This window comes from Erithacus rubecula (assembly GCF_903797595.1).
Source record: "Erithacus rubecula genome assembly, chromosome: 4".
In the NCBI taxonomy this organism is placed as follows: Eukaryota; Metazoa; Chordata; class Aves; order Passeriformes; family Muscicapidae; genus Erithacus; species Erithacus rubecula.
This window is the reverse complement of record NC_136686.1, coordinates 54,506,843-54,529,598: the sequence shown is the minus strand read 5'-3', so window position 1 is coordinate 54,529,598 and position 22,756 is coordinate 54,506,843. Positions and strand designations below refer to the sequence as shown.

At 40.2% G+C, this 22,756-nt stretch overlaps 2 protein-coding genes across 6 annotated transcripts; both read left to right on the top strand.

The window, feature by feature from the left end:
- Window positions 1–335: 335 nt before the first annotated feature.
- On the top strand, window positions 336–12,600 carry GTSE1 (G2 and S-phase expressed 1). 4 transcript variants are annotated; one of them, XM_079304593.1, is made up of 13 exons: window positions 788–949; window positions 1,078–1,133; window positions 1,362–1,445; window positions 2,159–2,222; window positions 2,298–2,886; window positions 3,977–4,147; window positions 5,496–5,646; window positions 6,823–7,200; window positions 7,407–7,479; window positions 7,847–8,086; window positions 9,176–9,374; window positions 10,943–11,083; window positions 12,024–12,600. In XM_079304593.1, the coding sequence occupies exons 3-13, from the start codon at window positions 1,367–1,369 to the stop codon at window positions 12,105–12,107; spliced, it is 2,169 nt and encodes a 722-aa protein (XP_079160719.1). In that variant the 5' UTR covers window positions 788–949; window positions 1,078–1,133; window positions 1,362–1,366; the 3' UTR covers window positions 12,108–12,600. The 4 variants fall into 4 exon arrangements, with proteins under 4 accessions (XP_079160718.1, XP_079160716.1, XP_079160719.1 ...); XM_079304592.1 differs by lacking the exon at window positions 1,078–1,133 and having other exon boundaries at window positions 336–789; XM_079304590.1 differs by lacking the exon at window positions 1,078–1,133 and having other exon boundaries at window positions 336–803.
- A 353-nt stretch (window positions 12,601–12,953) lies between these two features.
- Window positions 12,954–22,377, top strand: TRMU (tRNA mitochondrial 2-thiouridylase). 2 transcript variants are annotated; one of them, XM_079304603.1, is made up of 11 exons: window positions 12,954–13,074; window positions 13,437–13,602; window positions 15,721–15,827; window positions 16,375–16,497; window positions 17,625–17,797; window positions 18,543–18,596; window positions 19,122–19,188; window positions 20,001–20,101; window positions 20,539–20,651; window positions 20,890–20,972; window positions 21,948–22,377. In XM_079304603.1, exons 1-11 carry the CDS (start codon window positions 12,987–12,989, stop codon window positions 21,971–21,973), a joined length of 1,101 nt encoding a protein of 366 aa, XP_079160729.1. In that variant the 5' UTR covers window positions 12,954–12,986; the 3' UTR covers window positions 21,974–22,377. The 2 variants fall into 2 exon arrangements, with proteins under 2 accessions (XP_079160729.1, XP_079160728.1); XM_079304602.1 differs by having other exon boundaries at window positions 20,507–20,651.
- The last annotated feature ends 379 nt before the right edge of the window (window positions 22,378–22,756 follow it).

Below are 22,756 nucleotides of genomic sequence, written 5' to 3'. Positions count from 1 at the left end.
TTTTAAAACTTTTCTAACAGTCAGGCTGCTTTAATGGGACTGATAATAACAGTCTGTAGCTGGGACTGACATCCATGGATCTCACTGTTCCTCATGCCACTTTAGGATCAGGTATATAATCTCCTTACAAGATCACAGAATCCATTAGGCTGGAAAAGGCCTCTGAGTCCAACCTTTGACTGAACACATCTGGACAACCAGACCGTGAGCACCACACCCAGTCTCTCCCTGAGCAGCTCCAGGATGGCGACTCCACCGCCTCCCCGGGCAGCCCATTCCAATGGCTAATCATGCTTTCTGGATTAAATTCTTCTTATATCCAAGCTGAACCTTCTAAAGCTAAGCTATTAGCACAACCACATCCAGCAAAGGAAACCAAAGGAGCCGGCGCGCAGGCCGCACTGTGCTGCAGTCACGGGCCGCGCCGCCGGCCTCACGGTGAGACCTCCTGCAACGCCCACACACTGCTGAGGCTTTTCCGTGCCCTGCTGCCACCCCCGCGGTGCCAAGGCCGGCCAGGGAAGCCGAGGTGTGCAAGGACACCCCGCGGGGGTGACACATCACGGCCAGAGCCCGTGCCAGGGGCGAGACGGAGCGGAGTGGGGCGGCGCGGCCTGCGCAGCCCAGCAGAGCAGCCGTTGGGGGGCCCTGCTCTAACTACAAGTCCCAGAATGCACCGGGAGCGCTCGTGTATCCTTCGAACCGGCCAATGAGAGCGCGCGGGGCGCGTCACGTGAGCGGGGCGCGCTTTCCAAGTGCGGCGGGCGCGCGGCGCGGCTGGTGAGCTCGGTGAGGGGCGAGCGGTGAGCGCGGGGCGGCGGCGGCTCCGGGCCGGGCCCTTCCCGAGCCCTTCCCTTCCCGAGCCCTTCCCGGGCCTCAGCGGGGTGCCCGGAGGCCTCTCCCCGTTTCCCGCTGCGGTCGGGGAAGGGGGGACCTGTGTTCGCCTGAGGTGGGGCGTTGGGCGGTCGGCGGGATGGTGAACTTTGTGCCACATATAAACCACCTTTCTGGTGGTGTCCAGCGGCAGGATGGGTAGTAATACTAAATTAAACTAAGCCACAGGAAGTTTCATTACAGTGTGAGTAGGAACTTTGTATCGAGGGTGGCAGAACTGGAATAGGCTGCCCAGGGAGGTCGTGAAGTCTCTGGAGATATTCCTAACCCAGCAGTGTTCCTGTGTAACCTGCTCCAGGTGACCCTGGTGATACGGGGTTGGACTAAATGATCTCCAGAGGTCCTTTCCAAACCTAACTCTGAGAGTCTTCAAAGAGAATGTTTGCCTCCTCACTAATTCTGTGACCCTGTTGTTCGGTTTTGGGGTTTTTTTAAACTTCTGGCATGTCTACTTCTATATTTTCCAGGTACTATGGAGGAAAAGAAAGAAATGTCAGCACACAGCCAGAGTCATGTGATCGAAAGAAAACTGGATGTTTGCATGAGCAGTGGTAGGTGAAGAGCATGTTGATTTATTCTCTGTGTGGTATATCCCCTGTTAGGGGTTAGGACAGCCCAGATCAGGGGCTATCCTCTATCAGATCATCCTCTGTCTGCCTTACACTGTGTTCTGTGTACTCACTTCCTTGGATGGGCTGCTGTTGCCAGTCTCAGAAGCCTCCCAAGGAACTTGGGGAGCATGGTGCTAAAGCTTGTGTAATAGTAACTGATGTCATCAACTTCTTTTCTATGTATCTGATCTGAGCTCTTCCCTTTTCCATCAGCTGCTGATTTATTTAGTGTCTATATTAACTAGTAAGAAAAGTAATGTTTCTCACTGGCTCCTGCTACTGTTCTGAACAAAAAAAGAACTGATGAGTGGGACAAATGCATTGTCACCTAGCTCTAGATTGCATGTTCTCACTTATTTTGATTGGAGGCTGCTGATAAGCTGCATTCCATGTTGCTGTTACAGCTGCTTAGAAATTCCATTAAGCTGTTTCACAATATTTGGGTATCTCACAATTATGATCATTTTCACAATTGTACCTTAAATTTCTTGGACCAAAAATATGTTTTCCTAAATTAAGTATTTTAAACTTGGTGGCTAAAGTTTGTTTTTTTTTGTTTTTTTTTTTGCCAGCTGACATCACTCACTGAATTGTCAAAGCATAGTGAATAATTTTCATTGCAAATCTGTGCTGTGACAAAATTCTTTTTATAGTTTCAGACTTTGATCTTCTGACTGATGAAAAGTTTGATTTTGACCTTTCACTCTCTTCAACAAGGTAAGTTATGTAAGTACTGTAGACCTTCAAAATGGACACATGTAAGGTGCTGGGCTAAATTATTTTTCTTTGTAGTGGAAATGAAGATGAAGTTTTTGTTGGACCTGTGGGACACAAAGAAAGATGTATTGCTGCCAGTATTGAAGCAAAAAAGTGTGTGTCTTCTTTTGATGATAAACTCATGTGGAGCCCACTTCAAGGAGAGAAATTTGTGGAAATTTTCAAAGAAGCTCGTTTGTTGGCACTGCAAATAGAGGCTGGAAGCAAGGACAAAGAGACCAAAACAACCCAATCAGAAGAACAGGAAAACAAGGCTGTAGAAACATTTGTGGAGGACTCAAAGTCAAAGCTGAAGATACTGAAAAACAAAACTATAGACTTAAGTCCCAGGGCTGTTAAACGGGAAACATACTGTGTGCAGGACAGCCCGGCATGTCAGCTGCCACCTTGTTTCCAGAAGGCATCACATGAACTTGTGACAGATGGCCAAGTACCTGCTCTTCCTGACAGAAGCCCTGTTAAAATTTGTGCGTCTCCTACAAAAAATGCCAGTTTGCCCCTGACAGAGGAACAGAAAACTAAGGAAACAAATACAAAGGCAATTGGCAAACTGCCAATGACAAAACCTGCTTTTGGTAAAAGCAATTTGTTGACAATTGACAAGGTAAAGTCATGTTCTGGGCAACATTTTCGTCAAGTAAAGTTTGTATTTTAGGAATATTTAACCTGTCTACAATCTGTTCTTTTTAAAAGCAAACTTTAATCTTCTGATACTTCTCTACCTCATAAGATCCTTAGTCAGAAAACATATATAAAAAAGAGATGGCAGGTACTATGGTATAGTAACCAATTACTTTGTCTATTATGACAATGTCGAGTATTTGCAAGTAAATTTCTTTTGTAGTTGTAGTGTGGTTTTGTGAATTCTATAATTCTTGGCTTCTCTTCTAACTGCTTTCTGACACTGCTGTGTTGCTGGTAAAATGACTACACTCTTACACTTCGTATGTAATTTTACACTTTATATGTGTTTATTTACTGTTAATCCTTGTCAATGTAAATGTGTTCTGGAGTAGCAAGGAAACAGTTGTGTTAGTGACCTTGTAAGCACAAATCCCAGTCTTTTGATAGAATATATTTTGGATTTTACTGCTTTGCTCTTTATAGCTTAGGCTTTACTATATTTTACAGATTTTACTGAAGATGTGGTAGGGGTTTCTTAAGAACCATCTCCTATAGAAATTACAGGACTCTGATTTTCCTTTGTAGTATAGACTTCTTCCTGATTTTGTGTGCTATAAGAAAAGACATGATCTTAAACACTTTAGCTAGACAAATTATACCCCACTGTCTGGACAGCTTGCATGATGCAGTCTTACTATTGTAATGTCTCAGCTTTTGGAAGGCCAAGTAGAAGAATAATAAATGGAGAATCCAATATAGTTGTAAGGTACAGCTGTTACAGTAAGGAACACTATGTAGGTGAATATGATTACATGATTTGGACTGATGAAGTGTTGCAGAACTGCCCTTAAGTTGCTGTCCAGTATCTGGGCTCAGGCATGTCCTACTACTTTGCAAATACTCTCACTAGACTTACTTCAGACTGTATTTTTCTGAAGGCTTCACTGGGTTTGGAGGTTTATTCATTGACTGTTGTCTCTGTTTCTGAACAGAATCAATGTATGTAAAAAGCTTTATAGTGATGTCTAGAAGCACTAGTAGCTTTTAAAATGTTGCATTGAAATTTGCAGCTCAAACAAGGGAAAACTACAAGTATTTCAACAAGAAGAGACTTAAACAGCGTGGGATCATCTGAAGATGTATTTTCTGATAAATCTAGTATTGCTTTAGATGCCGTTGAGTCTTCCTTCAGTAGCAGTTCCTCAGTGCAAGACACAAAAGTCCTTCCTGCACCAAGTAAGGTAATGGTAACCCTCCTTAATATGAAAAGAACTTTTGCAGTATTTCTGATGAAAAGAAATTAATGTCGTTTGCTTTCTAATTTAATTTAAACCTGTTTTGTAAAATGATTTTAAGGAAAAGTAATCAGTGTTTTGTATTTGCCATTCTTGAGTGTGTGCTCTAAGTGTCTTAACACATGAATGTACTTAAGAAAACTAATCCACATGTGTTGGATGAACAAGCATGCCTTTGTTTTTAAGCACTAGCTGCAGGTAAGTGATGAGCAGTTTACTGTAAGAAAGTTTTTGATGTGTAGTTAACTATATCACATGAAAATGCATTTAAAACTTCACAACAACTTGCATGAAGGTAGTATTCCTACAGCTGTCAGCTGTTGTTAAGCTTTAAATGCTTATTTTAATGCTGGGTGCCACTTCACTGAATCACAGAATTGCTGAGGTTGGAAGGGACCTTTTGAGGTCACCTGGTCCAGTGCCCTGCTCAAGCAGGACCACATGGAGTCATGTGCCCAGGCCTGTGGCCAGACAGCTTTTGAGTATCTCCAAGGATGAAGTCTTGGCAACCTTATAGGGCAGCCAGTGCCAGTGGTTGGTGACCTTTGAAGTAAGAAAAGTGTTTCCTAATGTACAGAAGTAGAACCTCCTGTGTTTTACTCTGCCCATTGCCTCTAGTCATGTCACTGGGCATCACTGTCTTCTGTCCTTTCAGGTATTTCCATGTATTGATGAGATCTACCTTGATCCTTATCTTCTCCAGGCTGAGAAGTCCCAGCTTTCAGCCTTTTCTTAGGTGGCAGATGCTCCAGTCCCTTAACCATTCTAGGGGTCCTTTGTTGGACTCTTTCCAGTAGCTCCAAATCACTCTCATACTGGGGAGCCTGGAACTGTATGGAGACCTTCAGGTATGGGCTCTTAGTGCTGAGCAGAGAGCAGGATCACCTCCCTTCACTTCCTGCCAAGGCTCCTTGTGCTGTCAGCATTCTTTGCTGCAAGGGTGCTTTGCAGACTCCTGTTCAGATTGTCCACCAGTGTTCCCAAGGGCCTGGCCTTCAAAGCTGCTTTCCAGCTGCTTGGTGCCCAGCATATGCTGGTGCCTGGGCTGACTCTTTTTTTTTTCTTTAATTCCTTTAAGCCCATACTCAAGTTTGTGGCAGGAATAAAAATGACTGTTTGCCTCCTAGATCTGATGTTCCAGTTCTCTATAATGATCTGTCTCTAAGAAAATTCACTTTTTAAAATGTAATCTGAGTTAAGGAGCTTCTCTAAAATTCATGAGGAAAATTACAATACCAAGACAATAATGGCAAAATAATGCATTAAATAGGACGTTTTTTTGCTTTTGATTCAGCCTGGCTTAAAGAAGATGACATATCTGAAATGTCCTCGTGTTGCCAGTGGTCTCCCAAGAAAGGCTACATCATCATCATCTTCATCATCAGTTTCCAGCATGAACTCAAGTCTTAATTCAAGTTTACCCATTTCTCCTATAGGCAAAAAAGGTAATCACTCTTAGTACAGATTTGTGCCACAAATCAATTTTGAAATAGCTGAGTGTTTTCTAGGTTTTGGATTTGGAAATGTTTTTATGATGATCAGTACATTCAAGCACTAAGAAATATTTTGTATGGAGAATGAAATTTTCTAGGCTAGCCCAGTAAATCCCTGTGGACTAAGGATAAATGTTAGACATCCATAATTTGTAGATTGACTAGATTGATACAAATCTGATGTCTACATGTGAGCATCTCACACAGCTAGAAAGGAAGCAATGCCCCAGGAATTCTCTTCACTTTATGCATGATCTCCTCTATTATAGCCAAGAACATGAGCTTCTGAATGCTCTAAGCTTTTCTGACAGGAACTAAAAGAAAAAACAAAACACCAAAACAACTGAAATTTTGAAGGAAGGTGGAAGGCATTATCCCACATTTTTGTAAGCCTAAATAAAGGATGAGCTTGACTCAAGCAAATGGGAAAAGCACTTTCAGGGAGATAACACAGCCAAAGGGCTTGTACTGTATTGAAACCATCAATTTGATCATTTCATTAAGCCTCAAAGGATCTGGAAAATAGTCTCCTAAAAGTACTGACAGATATAAAGACTTATCCTTCTTGTACATCTATCAAAATACCAAGTTGGAGCAAATTTTTATTTTGCACTTTGTTTCTGGGAGATTATCATATTATTAAAAGCTTAGTAAGAATTATTTTATGCAATAGAACTATCTAATCAAGATTCATTCTTTCATTAACAGTAATGAAAGTAACCTACAGACTAAAAGTAAGAACTTTACAGAAATGTGAAAAAAATGCTTGTGCAGTAGTTTAGCCTGTGATGTTAATCAGTGTAACTCAAACTGTTACCTCCTTGAAAGGCTGCTTAAGGGAACAGAGCCAGCTCTGCTGGAAGTAATTTGAATCTGCAAGCTGTTTTGAAATTCCTTGAAGTGTATTCTTTCACTTGATTGCAGTAATTCAGGAATTTGGTGAGAAAACTATAAAGTAAAATTGCCAAAGAATTTGAGGAATAAGTTTTCAGTAATTGTATATATTCTTCTAAAACTTGAATTGTTTGAACCTAAATTTAAATGCTGTAAATTACTATTTTCCTTTCCTGTGTTAGTATAATTATTCTGCTTAGTCAAAAACTTCAGAAATACAACTTTCTCTTTCAGGAAAATCAAACTTGTCATCAAAAGCTACCGTGAGTGGCTCTAAGCTTCCATCTAGTACAAGCAGGCTGGCCCTTGTCAGACCTACCACAGTGTCATCTCTGCAGGCTGCCAATACTGAGAAATCCAGGAAGCAAGTGAGATCTGCTAGTACTCCCAAAGTATCTAGTGCTATAAGCCTGGCTAAATCTTCATCTTCTGCAACATCATCTGAGGCTGCAGGCAGTGGAATTCAGAGACGAAGCTCTGTTCCCAGTCTGCAGCAGCTATGTCAGCAGAATAAAGATGGGAGTTCAACAAAAGGAAGCCTGTGTCCAAAGCCCAAGGCTAGAGTTCTGTCTGCTTCAACAAGTCAAACTAAGGCTCCTGTGAAGACTCAAGGTATGCACATACTTTGTATGACCTGTCTTCTGCTTTGGTTATTAAAAGCAAATGCTGCCTTGAAAGCTTGTTATGTTTCATTACACTTCTGTCCACTGTTGGAATGGAATTCTGTCTACCGTTAGGAAGGAATTAGTATTTAACTGAAAGATAACTGCAATAAAAGAAATAAATATGGTAGCAATTAACAAAACTTTTCTCTTTAGATGCAACACCAAACAAATTGGCACAAAAAGCAACACCAGCTCTTGGATTAACATTTTGTGGCACACCTGGAAGGTAGGACTTCACTGAAAATGGAATGTACTGAGGCATCCTTCTTAGCATGCAACAGTCTTTTAAAAGTTCTAACTTCATTGTCTAGTCCCTTGAGACCTGCCAAGTTAGACGTGTTGATGCCTATTGGAACAGATTTAAAACAAATAACCCCCCTCCCAGTCTGTTCAGAAGAGGTTTCTTTGTAGTACTAAATAGACTAAAATAATTCATAAAATAATTCTTATTAAGTAAAGCCCTTACTATGCTGTGATTATCAATGTTAAGGTGAGCTATTGTTCCCTTACTGACCAAAGGGAAATGGACTTCTATTTGGTAGAAATACAAACAGTTTTTAGGATGTTTTGGCTAGAGCACATTTCTGTTCTAGGGCCATGGCAGTCAGCACTCCTATGAAGGGCTCAGAAGGTGAGGTGTTGCAGGGGTTTTGTTTTCCTGCTGCTGTGACTCCTGCCAGCCTGAAGCGCTCCGGCCTGCCCGCGCCCGTCCGTCGGCTCTCGGGGCTGCCAGCAGCGACTCCTAGAACTGTGCCCAGGGTGGCATTGTCCCCACATGCTGCATCTCTGCCCCAGAGCTGCAGCTTCTCTGCCAGAAAGACTTTCACAGCTGGGTAAGGGAAATCTTCATGTAGAAAATGGATATTCTAGGTAAATTGCCTCTTAGTGAATTCTAGTGATGACTCTTGGCTTTTAAGGGCATCTGCTGAATGTTAGGATAAACCATTTGAGCATAGAAAACCTGTATAGGCCTAATAAAAATTTACAGCTTATGACTGGTAAAATGCTATAAGCCATACTGAAGTGAGTCAATATCTTAACACTAAAGAATTGCAGGAAATTATTTGTATTTCTTGAGCAGTGGAAAAATTCAAGACTTGCTTGTTTTGCTATTGCCTTTTGATGAAGGGAAATAGCTGATTAAAATGCATATTACTTTTAACTATTGTTTTATATTGCTGCCAGTGGTCTATAAAATTGCACTTTTTAAAGTGTCAGTCAAAAAGCCAAGGATTTTGTTGACTTGAACTTTATTTTCTGAGCAGTTTTACTTACGTTTTAATTCTGGATTTTTTCTGTGAAAGTACTGTTGCCTTCCTCTATCAGCCCAGCATCTTCTGACAAGGGTCATATATATGTATGCAGGCTTGTTTTGTGGCTGGTGGAGAGGAGCTGTATTCAAGTAGAAATGATTCATGGCTACAAAACCGTGTCACATTACTTTGGCCAAATGTCTCAAATAGTTTTTTCTCTCAAGGAAGTAATTATTCTGTCTACAATGACTTTATCATACTCATCAGATTACAGTCTCTGGTCCTGCAGCCAGTAGTACTTCAGCAGGGACTGAAGTGGATTGCTCAGTGATACACAAAATCAAAGCCTCTTTTCTAGCTGTTCCAAGTTAAAAAAAAACAAAATACCTTGTGTGAAGTTTAGGCTGGATGGAAATGTCAAGATTAAATTATTCATTCTTTGTAATACTTTTTTTTTTTTTTAATGCATAGGCTGTACTTTTTCTGCAGAATTAAATATTTTGTATTATTTGGGTAACTAGCATTTATTTGGGTAAAAATATGGGAAGCCTTTTGGCCATTAAAGCTTGGGGTGAAAAAGGAGAAAATGAGGTTAGAAATTGGCTTGTCTGTCTTTAGTAGTTAATGCTGATTAAAGAACTCAATTATTGCTGATGCTCTTTTCCCCAGTCCTAAACAGAAACAAGAGAGTAAGACACAGACATCTTCAGAGGATGATACATCTCCTCCACCTGTGCCACCTCTTGTACTTAACTTCTCACCAGAGAAAACTGCTGCAGATGGAGTAGAAAATGCATTAAAAGAGGCTGAAGTACAAAATAAGGTGGCTGAAGTACAAAATCAGCTGGCCAAAGAGAAACAACCTGAGGTAAGAAATGACAATATATTTTCCTAAAAAATTACTAAATAAACTGCTTGAATTATTTCAAGATAAGGGATAAGTAAGGAAACCACTTCAGTATACATGAAGCTAAAATGTCTTAGAATATTTTATTATTTCATTATTCTGAGTTGGATGGGACCCATCAGAATCATCAAGTCCAGCTCCAAGCCTTGTACAGGGCACTCCAGGAATCACACTAAACACTTCTTGAACTCTGTCAGGCTGGTACTTCCCTGGGGAGCCTGTTCCAGTGCCCAACAACTCTCAGTGAAAAACCTTTTCCTGCTATCCAACCTAAACCTCCCCTGACTCAGCTTTGTGATGTTTCCTTGAGTCCTGTCATTGATCATGAAGAGATTGGTACCTGCCCTTCTGCTTCCCCTCATGAGGATGTCCAAGACCACAATAAGGTCTCCCCTCATCTCCAGGTTGAAAAGACAAAGTGCCCTCAGCTGCTCATAAGGCTTCCAGACCTATCACTATCCTTGTTGCCTTTCTCTGGATGCTCTCAAGTAGCTCAATGTTTTGGGTTTTTTTTAATATTGTGGTGCCCAATTGACTGTAACTGTGTGCACCCTCTAGTGCCTATATTTAGCACTGAACATCATATGTTCAGTATTTCCATTAAGTGTGTTCCCATCTCAAATGCACTGTCAAATACTTGCAGATTGTTTATTAAATTTCCACTTTGGGAAGAGTACTGTGAAATCCTTGTAGCTTCAATTAGAAAAAGTACTGTTGCAGGGCAGTTTGTATTGTAGCCATAAAACTCCTTCAGGAATTTAAAAAAAAACCTCCAAAGCCAAAACACTGCTGTAGCTAAATTCAGTCACCTAAAAGGAGTGCAAATCTCCATACAGTGAATGAGGATTAAACCCCAAAGTCCATATAGCAGTAAATTTAAGTGTCAAGTAATTAGTTCAGTGAACACTTCCCCTCTCTCAGGAATGAAAGCTGGCCCTCCACAGGCAGAAGAAAGGACTGAGCTTGTAGTTCTGAAATATTAACCTGACAAAGTGGCTATTGATTTACAAATACTGAGATTTAGAACAATCTGTGGATAAATTACTTGATGTTATTGCATCAATATGTTCTTTATTAGCTTACTTGGTGGCATAAAGTGTGTTTCAGAATTGCTTAGTGCATGTATGGGGTAGTTAAACTGGACATAAGGATAACTAGAGTGTGAAGCTGTAGATAATAGTTTATATGGCTAAATGCCATTGCACAATAATTGTAGTTAAATCAATTATTAAGAGGGTTACTAATCTTCTGTCTTAAATTTAATTCTGCTTTTCAGTGAAAATCTGTTTTATACCCCAAGAGATCTCTTTTGCTTTGCTTTATCGTGTTTCCCCTGTGATGCTAACCACTGGCAGAGTAGAAGCTGAGGTTTTTGCACTGCAATAAATCCTGCATGAAAAATACCAAGCTGTAAATTAAGCCTGATCTGTGATTATTACAGCTGTATAAGCTAAATTGATTGCCTCAATGTATATGAAGTGAACGAGATGAACAGGGGAGAAAATTTCTTTTTTTTTTTTTTTTTTAAGGCTTTACTGCTAGATATTGGAGCAGACAAATCTCTCCCACACACTTCTGAGTGTGAAAGTAGACCTTTGATTGACCTTTCCAATACTCCTGAAGTGAGTAAGATTTCTTCTCCAAAGCCTGTGTTATCTGGACAGATAAAGGTAAGTTTTATTCAAATCATCTGGTGCAAGTTATGTTAGCAGAAAAATGTCAACTGGCTGCATACTTTTGTCTGCAGAGCAGTTCCCAAATGCTGTAGGAATTATTTAATATTAGCTCAATATGATATACATAATTAGGTGCTCTTAAGAGAATGTCATGTTTAAAAATAAACAGTATATTCTTAACTAGAGCTCTGTGAGTGATCTGCAAATAGGAAAAGAAGGAGGATGGAGAAAACTTAACTTAATGCTTCAAGGAGTTGTTACAGAATAAACCTGTTCTGCAACAGGAAGTGAATGCTGTCTTCCCTAGAGTTGGTGTGCTTATTCTTGCTTCACCTTTCTTGCTCATTTTCAGTTCTTGGGCAACAGCTCATTTTAATAAAAAAAGAAAGGATGCCTCTCCTGTTTAACTCCTCTCCTTAGCTGGAAGATGTGTGCTGTTGGAATCTGCTCTAAATTTTGCAAGCATTTCTGGGCAAGTGTTTTTTATACATTAATGGCTTGAAGGTGATGCCTTTAGATCACTGTCAGATGAATGCTGGTAACTGAGGATGCAGCCTTTGACAAAAGGTAGTTGGGCTTGGTTGAATATCAGGCCCTTCAGATTTTGTCAAAAGAGGAGTATTGCATAACTCTGACTTCAGGGGGGGCATGTTCAGAGGAGTTCTGAAGTGCTGTGTCCTGTCTGGATGGCACTGCCATTAGAATATGCATCGTAGAAAAATTTAGAAAAGGTTATTTTTAGGCTTTTAAGGTAAGTATGGGCAATAACCACCTTGTGCTTGTCTAAGAATGAGCATTTTTTTTAAAAGCCTGAATACAATACTAATAGGAACCCTAAACAAGAAAAGTGCTTGAGAATAATAGAGATTATAACTGCTAGTAGCTGTGCACAACAGTTGACTACAATAGCTAAATTTTACTGTTTTTCTTTCAGCTGATTGATTTGAGTTCTCCTCTTATTACTCTGAGCCCTGATGTAAACAAAGAAAATATGGATTCCCCTCTGCTCAAGTTCTGAATCTGAACTGAAGAATTCTTAGTAACTGATCTTTGAAGTATTTTTGGTGTTATTCCTCACTTGTATAATTTAAGATGGCTGTAGATGTCTGATGAGCTGCATTAATAGAATTCTAACAGTCTTTATACAGTCAGTCTGATAATGGTTCTGTTCATGGAAGTGCTGCAATGGATGTATTTAAACTATGTTGCTCTAAGGCAAAAAAATTAGAATGCTGATTTCTGAGTTGGAAACCTGCCTTCTTACTGCTTGTCATTTGATTCCTTTCCTTTATGTAAAACAAAGTTTTAATTTAAAATAAATGAATTGTTTGGTAAACCTGTACAAAATAGCAACTTTTTGTGTGCTTTGGGTAGACTTTGTAGTGTTTCACTAACAACTGCTAAAATGTAGGTAAAGACTAGTGGACTCTCAGGGTGGTGTAGCAAGTTTGGAAAGAAACATGTCAGTGTTGAAGGAATGACCAGCACCAACTGTAATTATGTGATGCAAAGGCGAAGATAACAACAGCGTGTTGGTTTAGTCGCAGCTGCCCCCAGCTGGGCTAAACTGTGGGTTATTTTAGTGAAAACGGGCATGAAGCAGTGAAAGGGAGATGTTTTATTGTGGGCGTTCCTTTACCTAAGGCACGGTGGTGGGTCCTGTAGCTCAGTGGGAGCGGTGGGGCCGAGCATGGGAGGGTTGCGGGTGGCCTGGTGAGGGCCAGGGCCCTTCTCTGCCCCTTCGCGCGGCTCTGCCCGGCTCTCCCTGCCCTGCCCGGCCCGGTCCGGCCCGGCTCTCCCTGCCCTGCCTGGCCCTGCCCTGCCCTGCCCTGCCCGGCCCGGCCCGGCTTGGCGCAGGCGCCGTGGGCAGCGGGCGGGCGGAAGCGGCGGCGGGGCGATGCTGGCGGCCCAGGGGCGCCGCGTGGCCTGCGCCGTGTCCGGCGGCGTGGACAGCGCCGTGGCCGCGCTGCTGCTGCGCCGCCGAGGTGCGGGGCTGGGGCAGGCACGGCGGGAGGGCGGGCAGCGGGGCCCGGCCCGGCCCTGTGCCGCGCTGCGGGCCCGCGCCTCCCCTCGGTGCCCGCGCCCGGCCTGCCCCGTGGAGCGGCCCCAGGCCGGGCAGCGCGGGGATGGGACTGACTGAGCGTCGCGTTCGGCTGCTAAAGCAGCCTGGGTTAGCTGTCACCTAGAGAAAAAATATTGCTATACAGTAACTGTACTGTAAAACTAGCACAGGGCTGCTCACATCTTCGGTAAGGTGCAGTTACTAAAGCCATTCTTGAGAAACACAGGGTTGTGTCTAGGCTGTAAGAATTTACCTTTCTAAGTCGTTCTTGCTTTCATTTCATAGGCTACCAGGTGACAGGTGTGTTTATGAAGAACTGGGACCCTCTGGATGAGCAGGGAGCTTGCACTGTTGACAGAGATTGTGAAGATGCTTATCGGGTGTGCCAGAAGCTGGATATTCCGTTTCACCAGGTTTCCTACGTGAAGGAATACTGGAATGAAGTATTCAGGTAGGAACACATTTACCATGGCTGGTCTTTCAGTATATTCATGTGGTATTGTGTGACAACAATGGACAGATAATGAGCAATGGCAATTCATTGCAGTTTTATCAATGCTCAGAGAAAGCCCTGAAGCCTGTTAAATATTGAGGAATTATTTTTTCTCTCATTTGTATTTAAGGTCAGAATTTATATTTTGCTTTTAATATGTCTTTATTATTTTTAAGTTAGTAGGAGATTTCTCTATGTGTGAATGTGTAGTAGTTGCTTTGTTGCAGCTCATTTCTTCAGCTACTGATGTACTGGCCCAACCTTACTGCAACTTGAAAAAACTTATTTAATGAGGTGCTGTTACTGTCTGTGTGTGTAACTTAAGCAGTACATTTTACATAATGTGTGCTGAATTCAGTTTAGCCCAAAATGTTTGTGACATAGCCTTGCTTCTTTAAACTTATAACAAACCTGAAACTGTTCTCTAAAAATGGGTGCTCAGATTTCTGTGAATTTGTTGGACTTTGAGGCAAGTTCTGCATAGGAGAAGCTGAAAGATTTTCTTTCAGGACAAGAAGGTAGGACAAGAAGGGGCACATTTGTATAATACCATAATTTATCTTTGTGCACTGGACATAAGTACATAAAAATTGTTCCCTGATCGTATCATCCCCCTTTAAGAAATGCTGTTATTACCTTACATGAAACTGAGGAATATCCTGATCATGCTGCTTGTACTGCATGTTGAAATGACATCAGGCTGAGCACCAAACTTTTAGACAGTGAAGAAAACAGCAAAACAGCTCTTTTCTAGGAAAGTTCATTCCATTTTTCCCCTTTTGGTGTGGGAGAATGAGTAAGTGCTGCAAAACTTCTTGGGGTTTATTAGTACAGTTTCCTAACATTCTGCTACAAGTGTCTTGGTTTGTTTCAGAATCCTTTTCTTCTTTACTGTCATCACTGATCTTAAATTTACTCCTCCTCTGGATCTCTCTTTAAAGAGAGAATGAGAACTGTTCCAGGTCTTGCCTCACATGGTTTGTGCAAAACCTGTTTCATTCTCTCTGTCAGAGAGAAATCAAATAGACACCCTCCACTGCCCTTTCTCTGGTTCTGTGCTTTACTGGAAGATCTGAATTGGTGTGAGAGTGGCTTTGTGGAGACTCCCTCATAGAGCTCCTAGGGTATCATAAGAGTACACTGTGAGCCAGCAAGAGGGAGGCAGCTCTGGGTAGATCCAGGTGATTTAATCGTTAATATGAGTTGTTGAATTCAACACTTTAAAAAGGAGTTAGAGAAAATAAGAGATATGTTGCTTTGTTTTCTATTTTTTAATGTCATGTCACATGATGAAGAAGCAATTGATTATTTTTCAGATGAAGTAAAACCAAATATTAGGATTGCTGTTGTTCTTTTAAATCCAGTCTGTGCCCTCAGTTCATCTTGAGTTCAGTGGCTACAGACAACAACCTGACAAACAGTGATTCAGTGATAAGGCCTTCTCATGTCTCAGGGTAGTGTTGTATGCTGGTTTAATTTCATTAGCTATTATTTCAGTGTTTTCAAGTGAATAATACTAAGTAATTGTGTAGCAGTGTAAAACTACAACATAACTTTGAGAAACTTAGAATTTCTGGAAAGGGAAAAAAAAAAAAAGGACAGGAAAAAGTGTCTCAAATTAAGCCCCATGAGTGACTGCTTGTGGTGACATTATTGCAGCTGAAGTTACTGTCTGTTCAGCTGAGACTCTCCTGGTGTGTACCACCATATTGTCCCACTGAAAAATTAAATAGGTTGTTTAATTCTGAAGGTAAGTATTCTGTGAGAGATGAGTAGGATGTGCACAGAGGACAGCCACACCTGCCCAGAGGGAATATTAATTTAATAAAGCAGTGTTACAAGATTGTAAGTCATAATTTGATTCTGTTCTCAATGCACTTTGGAGAAAATGTTTCAAACATTGGTTTTCTGCACATTAAAATATAATGGGTATTTTATTTCTAACATAAAATGTTTACAGTGACTGAGTTTCCTCTGGGGCTGGAACTCAGCTTCTCATATTTAAACACTGTCCAGTTTCTAATAGTATTTTGCATGTTGATGATTCTGATAAACATTTGAATCTTTATTTTACAGTGATCTCTTGAAAGAGTATGAATTGGGAAGGACACCTAATCCTGACATTTTGTGTAACAAGCACATAAAATTCAACTATTTCCTGCATTATGCTATGGATAACCTTGGTAAGACATTTTCAAGTGTGTCAGTACAGAGTGTGTGCCATGGAAATGCTGAAAGGAAACAAACTCTTTAAAAGGTGGGGAATGCATGAGTTCATGTGCATGCCTGACTCATATCTCTGTAGTAGTGTGTCAATAATTGTGAAATATTTTGTTTTAAGATTGCTCTTACATAAAGAATCATAGAATGGTTCAGGTTGGGAGGGACCTTTAAAGGTCATCTAGTCCAGCTCCTCTGCCCTGGGCAGGGACATCTTCCACTAGATTAGGTTGCTCATATGTAGGAACAGATTTATTTCAGGGACATGCATTGACCTGACCATTAAGTTTTACATTCTTAGGTGGTCCTTAAAGTACAAAAGCACAAGTGCTGGCATGCTGGTGAATAGTTTGCATTATTTAAATAACAGGAGTACAATTATTGTCAGTATTAGACTTCTCTATAGATTTTCTTCTTTCATTCCATTCTGTTTTTCTTGCTGTATGTTTGCAATTGTGTTCTGAACTGTGAATTTCAAGTTTGTGCCTTTATGTTATGTTTGGTTTATAGGAGCAGATGCTATTGCTACTGGGCATTATGCCAGGACCTCACTGGAGGATGAGGAAGTGTTTCAACAGAAACATACTAAAAGACCACAGAAGCTTTTCAGAAACCGTTTTGAAGTTAGAAATAGTAAGTTGTGTCTTTATTTCATGTTTTGTCCTACATGTGAAAGGGAAATGTAAGCTATATTTGTAGTCATTGAATCAGAGATGTTTGTGACCTAACACACAATGATTACCAAATTAAATTCTAGCCTTTGTAAATGGTTGTTTGTGGTAACAAGATATTTACATTACTGAAAATGACCCTGACTTGTCAAGCATTACATTTTCTTGTTTTAAAGGTCAGATGAATGTCTAATATATGGTGAGAAGCATGCTGTGTCTAAAGGGAAAAAACTTGTAAGCTAAAGCTGTGCAAAACTGCCACAGTGATGATTTTGCATTACAGATTCCCTGCCTTCATTTGTCCACCCCTGGAGTTAAAGGGGTTTATTTGTTTCTTTGTTTTAATTTTACTTCTTGGAAGTTGAAATGGCCCCAGCTGGACCAGTGGTCTATATATGTAACAGACAGTGATTTACAGATGTGTTTTGTGATGGGCTTCCTTGCCCCATGACTCAGATTTTGTATCACCAGTTGTGACTGAACTATTGACCTGTAGTTTGGGTTTGAGTCAAGAAACACATAAGTAGTGTTTGTACAACAGCAGAGCTGTTTTAAAGAGAGGGAGCAGAACATGATTGAAAAATTGTACAAATTTTATTTCATCTCAGTAATCAGGAGATTTCATCTATTTTAAAGAAAAAAGTCAGACTCATCTCTGAGCATTGGTAATAACTCCACTGATTGCTGAAATAATTGATCTCTAGTAGAGTAGGGCAAAACAGTATCTTTCTGAAGAACAGTTTACTCCAAGGTATTTGAATCTTCATTCTTTTTCACAGGAAATATGAAAGTTGTTTTTGTTTTTTTGTATTGTTGATGTCCTTGCCAGTGACAGATGAACTATTGAAATAGATGAGGCAGTGTGTGCCTTTGTAAGATTCTGCATAGTACAAATCAGAATCTTGCAGATCTTTTTAGTGATGAGAAGATATCGAAGTGTTTTTGTCATTGAAAAACATGTAATATACTGTCTCTAACATGTATTTGAAAACAATAAATCAGAAATGTTGATGGTCAAACAAAATACTAAAGCAATTTGAACTATTAATAGTAGTTATGTTGAGATGTTCTGTGTGTTTCACTTTGCAGCTGTGAAACTCCTTCAAGGTGCTGACCTCTTTAAGGACCAGACCTTCTTTCTAAGTCAGATTTCTCAGGATGCTTTGAGGAAAACCATCTTCCCTTTAGGGGATTTAACAAAAAGTTTTGTAAAGAAGATAGCAGCAGAGCATGACCTTCATCATGTGCTAAAGAAAAAAGAGGCATGGTAACACTTAACACTCTTTTGATTTGTATTTCTCTCTAAAACAACTTTCCTGAACTTTTTGATCTTTAACTTGTGACAACATGTCCATTTTTGATAGGAAAGAATAATATAATAGGTTGGGAAGCATTTTTCATAGTTGGCTGCTTCCTTAAAAGTACTTTTAGGAGCTTGTGGTTAGTTGTGTAGTTAGCTTCCACAGTTACTCTTTAAAAAAAAGTTATGTTTCTCTGACAACTAAGACTTCATGAGTTGATCTCAAAAACTGTAATGCAGGCAGTAGTTATTTTGCCTTGATTGCTTTTCATGCTTATATTCAGCCTCAGTAAATGGGAGAATGTCAGCAGCAACTGGAAGGGAAAGAGAAGTCTATTTGGTTCTGAAAGTGTTTTTTTTTCTAGAGATGGACCACCACTGTGCCATTTTGTTACTTTTGTACTTTGATATGAAAGAGACATCTGTTTTTAATATATATACAATCTAGTCACTAAGGTTAATGTATTTATTAAACAGGTGTTGTATTTCCTATTATCCCTCTTACTTCTGTGCTTACAGCTCTCACTGATTCTGTGCAGCATTAGTTTACCTATGCTGCAGCAGATGTTGTGGATTTGTTTATGAGATGCCTAAAATGGTTTGGGATACACAAGAGGGAGAAAAAGATATTGGACAGATTATTAATTGACATTATTTCAAATGTTTTTCTCTGCTTTTTTGTATTCAATTCCATGTTTCTTTTTCAGAGTATGGGGGTCTGTTTCATTGGTGAAAGAAACTTTGAAAAATTCCTTCTTGAGGTGAGCAAGACTAAATCTCTGACAATCTTTGTTTTGTTCTGGTGTTCAGTTTTTAAAACCTATCTATAGCAAAATCTCTAGCAGCTTGTGACCCACTGTAGGTAGCAATGTCCCACCTCCCTTTGCAGTCACAAGCCTAATAAGAAGCTGACACCCACACAGCCTGTAGGAAATATCTTGCCCCTCTACCAGCTGTCACTCATTTTCTGGTGCAAAAGAAGTGAACGTGCACTCTGTGCCTGCCAGGCTCTGACAAATGGTTGGAATGTGAGAAGGACAAAGTGCTGGATCCTGCTGTCTCCTGACATATGTGAGGATAGGGGAAGTGAAGCCTGGAATTACTGCTCATAGGGACTGCCCTTCCTGCTTTTGCTCTGAGAGCAGCATCAAGGCAGTCAGTAAGCTGCTTGAGCAGAGTTTGCTTCTTGAAGAGTTATTTTTCAGCTTTGAGAGAATGTAGTGACAGAATCTGAAATATGAGGCTTTCTTGGGCTGTCTTGTGACTTACTTGTTCCTCTTTGGTAGTATTTGGAACCTCAACCAGGTAACTTTGTTTCCATTGAAGATAAGAAGGTGATGGGAAGACACAAAGGTAATTGGCTAACCCACCTTAGTAACTTACTTTCAGATAAATGGAACAGTAATGCTTATATTTGGAGGGACAAATTTTCAGAATTTCCAATGGAGTCTGTAGGTTTTACTTTGTTAAACCATGGAAAATTTGCTGTATGCAGTAGTAGAACCTTGAACTACAACTGATTCTTGATTATTTGTTCTGTATTGCAAGAAAGCAAATAATTACTATGTTTACTCCGTTGATAGTAAGTAACTGTTATTTTAATACCGAGAGATCATTAGTCACTTAATTCCTTCAGAATGACTTTGCTTCAGTTCCATATTCTTTAGTACCTAAACTTTGCAGAAGACAATGTACCTCAGTGATGCACAACAGGGCATCATCAAACATGGGCACCTTAACTTTGCCTTCTCTCCTGTGTGTTCTTCCTTTGCTGTCCTCAGTTCAAGCTGCCAGAACTGAGTTTCTCTCCCAAATATTTTATAATAATAGGATGTTATGCTGGTACATAAAAGCGAGGGAGACTGGCAAGACTGAGTGGTAGATAACCCACAAATTGAAACTGAAATAAATATATGTATTTATTTTGTAATACCTAAGAATTCCACAATTGAAATGGATTAATTTGTAATCTTCAGTTTGCATTTCAGGTATAGATGAAATTTCAAATAGATATTACTTTAGTTTGTGGCTAGCCCTCTTCTCTGACAGCTTGGTTTGTTATTCTTTATTTAGTTGTAAAGTTTTGGGGAAATTATTTTAATGTGTTCTTCTGAAAGTAAAAGATGAAAAGTTGCTAGCAGCATTCTATTTTCATGTTTCTTTAGGTTGGTTCCTGTTCACAATAGGCCAGAGGGCTCGGCTGGCAGGCCTCAAGGAGGCTTGGTTTGTTGTAGACAAAGATGTCAGCACTGGAGATGTATTTGTGGTGAGTTAATTAACTCTGGATTTGCAAATGACTTATGCATGTGTTTTGTGACTGCTGCTGTATGGAATTTGAGCCTAACCTGGGCAGAATTCTTGGCTTTCCTCTTGGGGGAAACAAGAACCAACTAGTGTGGCATCAGCAGATGTGAAACATATTTTCCAAGCAGGCTTCTCATGAGCACCTAATTGTTTTAGATTGTGGCATAGAGTTTTTCCAAGCAAAGGGCAAATACTGAAAAGAATCAGCTCTCATTTTCTACTCTAAAACATGAGGGTTTTATCTCAGTTATTATGATGTGGTTTATAAAATGTGTGTTACCTTGGTTTATGAAATATTTCTGCTATATTTCATGCTTCACTTTTCCAAACTGGCACAAACATTATTAATAACCAAATGTGTTTTAAGGCACCCTGCAGAGATCACCCTGCTCTGTACAGAGACCTGCTGCGGACGGGCCGCGTGCACTGGATAGCGGAGGAGCCGCCGGCAGAGCTGGTCAGAGAGAAGATGATGGAATGTCATTTCAGATTTCGGCACCAGATGGCACTGGGTAGTCAAACCTCCTTTTTCTTTTGTCTTCCTCAGTCAGTGAAACTCTGGTAGTTTGTGAAACTTCATGTAGTTCTGCAGTAATAGTGGACTTGTTCTGCCTTGGCCTTCCTGTTCTGCAGTCTTACTAAACAATTCTGTGCTGTGGTACCGTCACTTAGGTCTGTTTAGCCTTGGTTTTCCTTCTTTAACAGGAACATAATGGTTAACTTCAGGTGTTTTATCATTTTCTGCTCTAGTGCCTTGTGTCCTGACTCTAAACCAAGATGGGAGTGTGTGGGTAACACTAGTGAAACCAGCAAGAGCTATCACACCTGGACAGGTAAGTTATTAGAAGTTGTTTTACTTCCATTTTTGTGTTTTACCTTATTTGGCTAATAAAACAGAGTAACTTTTTTATTAGCTGTAGCAAGGTAATTAATTTATTTGCATGTGAGAGTTATCTCTCTTTTTAGTATTTATCAACTGTTTTCAGGGAGATTGTTTCTAGATTTAAATGATCTGTTGTTATCTGTTTAGTCTGAAAAACTTGCTTACAAATTTTAGAAATGCATGGAAGCATCTCTGGTAATCAGTTATATATGCAGATATGGAAGCTATTGTTGTTTGCAAGAAATAGATTTTAAATGGCATTATTTTGGTAATTGCCTGCTTAATATGGGTTTAGTGTTGAAATCTGTTTGGTGAGACTCTGATGAATTGCATTGTCCCAGACAGAGCTGAGGAGAAGTGCTGTGCCTAACAGGGATGCCTTTGAATATTGCCAATATAAAGATACTCCATCACATTCCAGCTAGTGAGACAAGGCAGGAGGTCTGGGCTGCCCTCTCCTGCAGGAGCCTGCTGAGCACAACAGGGAGCTCCAGCTGCTTCCTTGCAGATGGTCTGCTGCCAGAGTCCTTGGTCCCCTTCCTGTTTTGACAAGTGCCACTGTAGACTGGGCACAGTTTTCTGGGGAAGGTCCAGTGAAGATGCAGGTGATGTTATTTATGTCAACCCCTTTGGAAAGGAAACTTTCTAGCACAGTCCATTCCACCTCAGTGACTGAAGAGTTTTGAGATAGCCTTGTAGAAGTTAATGATGAAATTTCCACCAACATATTTATAAATCTACACTCATGTGACCCTACAAATCTTCTGTAATTTTGGGGTTTTTGTTTGTTTTGGATTGTTTTTTTTTTAAGATCTAGACGAAGAGATATAAATTGCTCACTGTCCAGCATGTCTTGCACAGCCTGCAGTTTCTCACCATGGTTTTTGCAGCTGCTAAAAAGACTCTCTCTGTGTTTATCTCCTAGTTTGCTGTGTTCTACAAGGGAGATGAGTGCCTGGGCAGTGGGAAGATCCTGAGGATAGGCCCATCAGTGTACACCTTGCAACAGGGCAAAAACCGAGAGGAGAGTCCCAAGAAGGAAGAGATTGACAAAATAGAACCAGCAACATAACACCTGGGATTGTTTATGGAAGGCCTTTGGAGAATTTACTGCCTGAGAACAATAAAAACTCTAATAAATGTGGTTCTTGAGGCAAGTTAAGCAGAGTGCCAACTTTTGACTGCTAGCACTGAAGGAGTTTAAAGCCAGTTTGGTGCAATTTTTCTGGACTGTATGGTGCTCTTTATATTAATATCTATCAAGGGATGTCCTAAGGTGTTCTGTAATAGGAGTTTTACATACAAGAATTTTAGTACAAAAATCATGTCTGAAATAATAAATGTATCTCCTATGCAAATGTGAAATGCTTTTTCCCCCCCTTACTTAAAGGTACCTGTCCCTAGTAAAGTACATATTTTATACTAAATGTGTGTTTGTGCTTTGAACTCTGGAAGTGGAGTGAATTATGTTTAAGTTCAGTACTTGGAATGAACTCCAGGCATCAGATACTTATTTTTCATTTTGCAGTTTTATAAAAAATGCTTTGGAGTCTTAAAACTGTGTTAAGTAGTTGCATCAGATGTTTATATAAATCAGAATTACAAATCTTAAGGGCTTAACAGCCTTGAATGTTAAATGTTTTCACACAACTGACTAAATTTCTGTTAACTGCTGAGCTCTGAGGCTGTTTGATTTATCTCCTGGAGAAGAGAATGCATTGTTGTGTTTGAGAA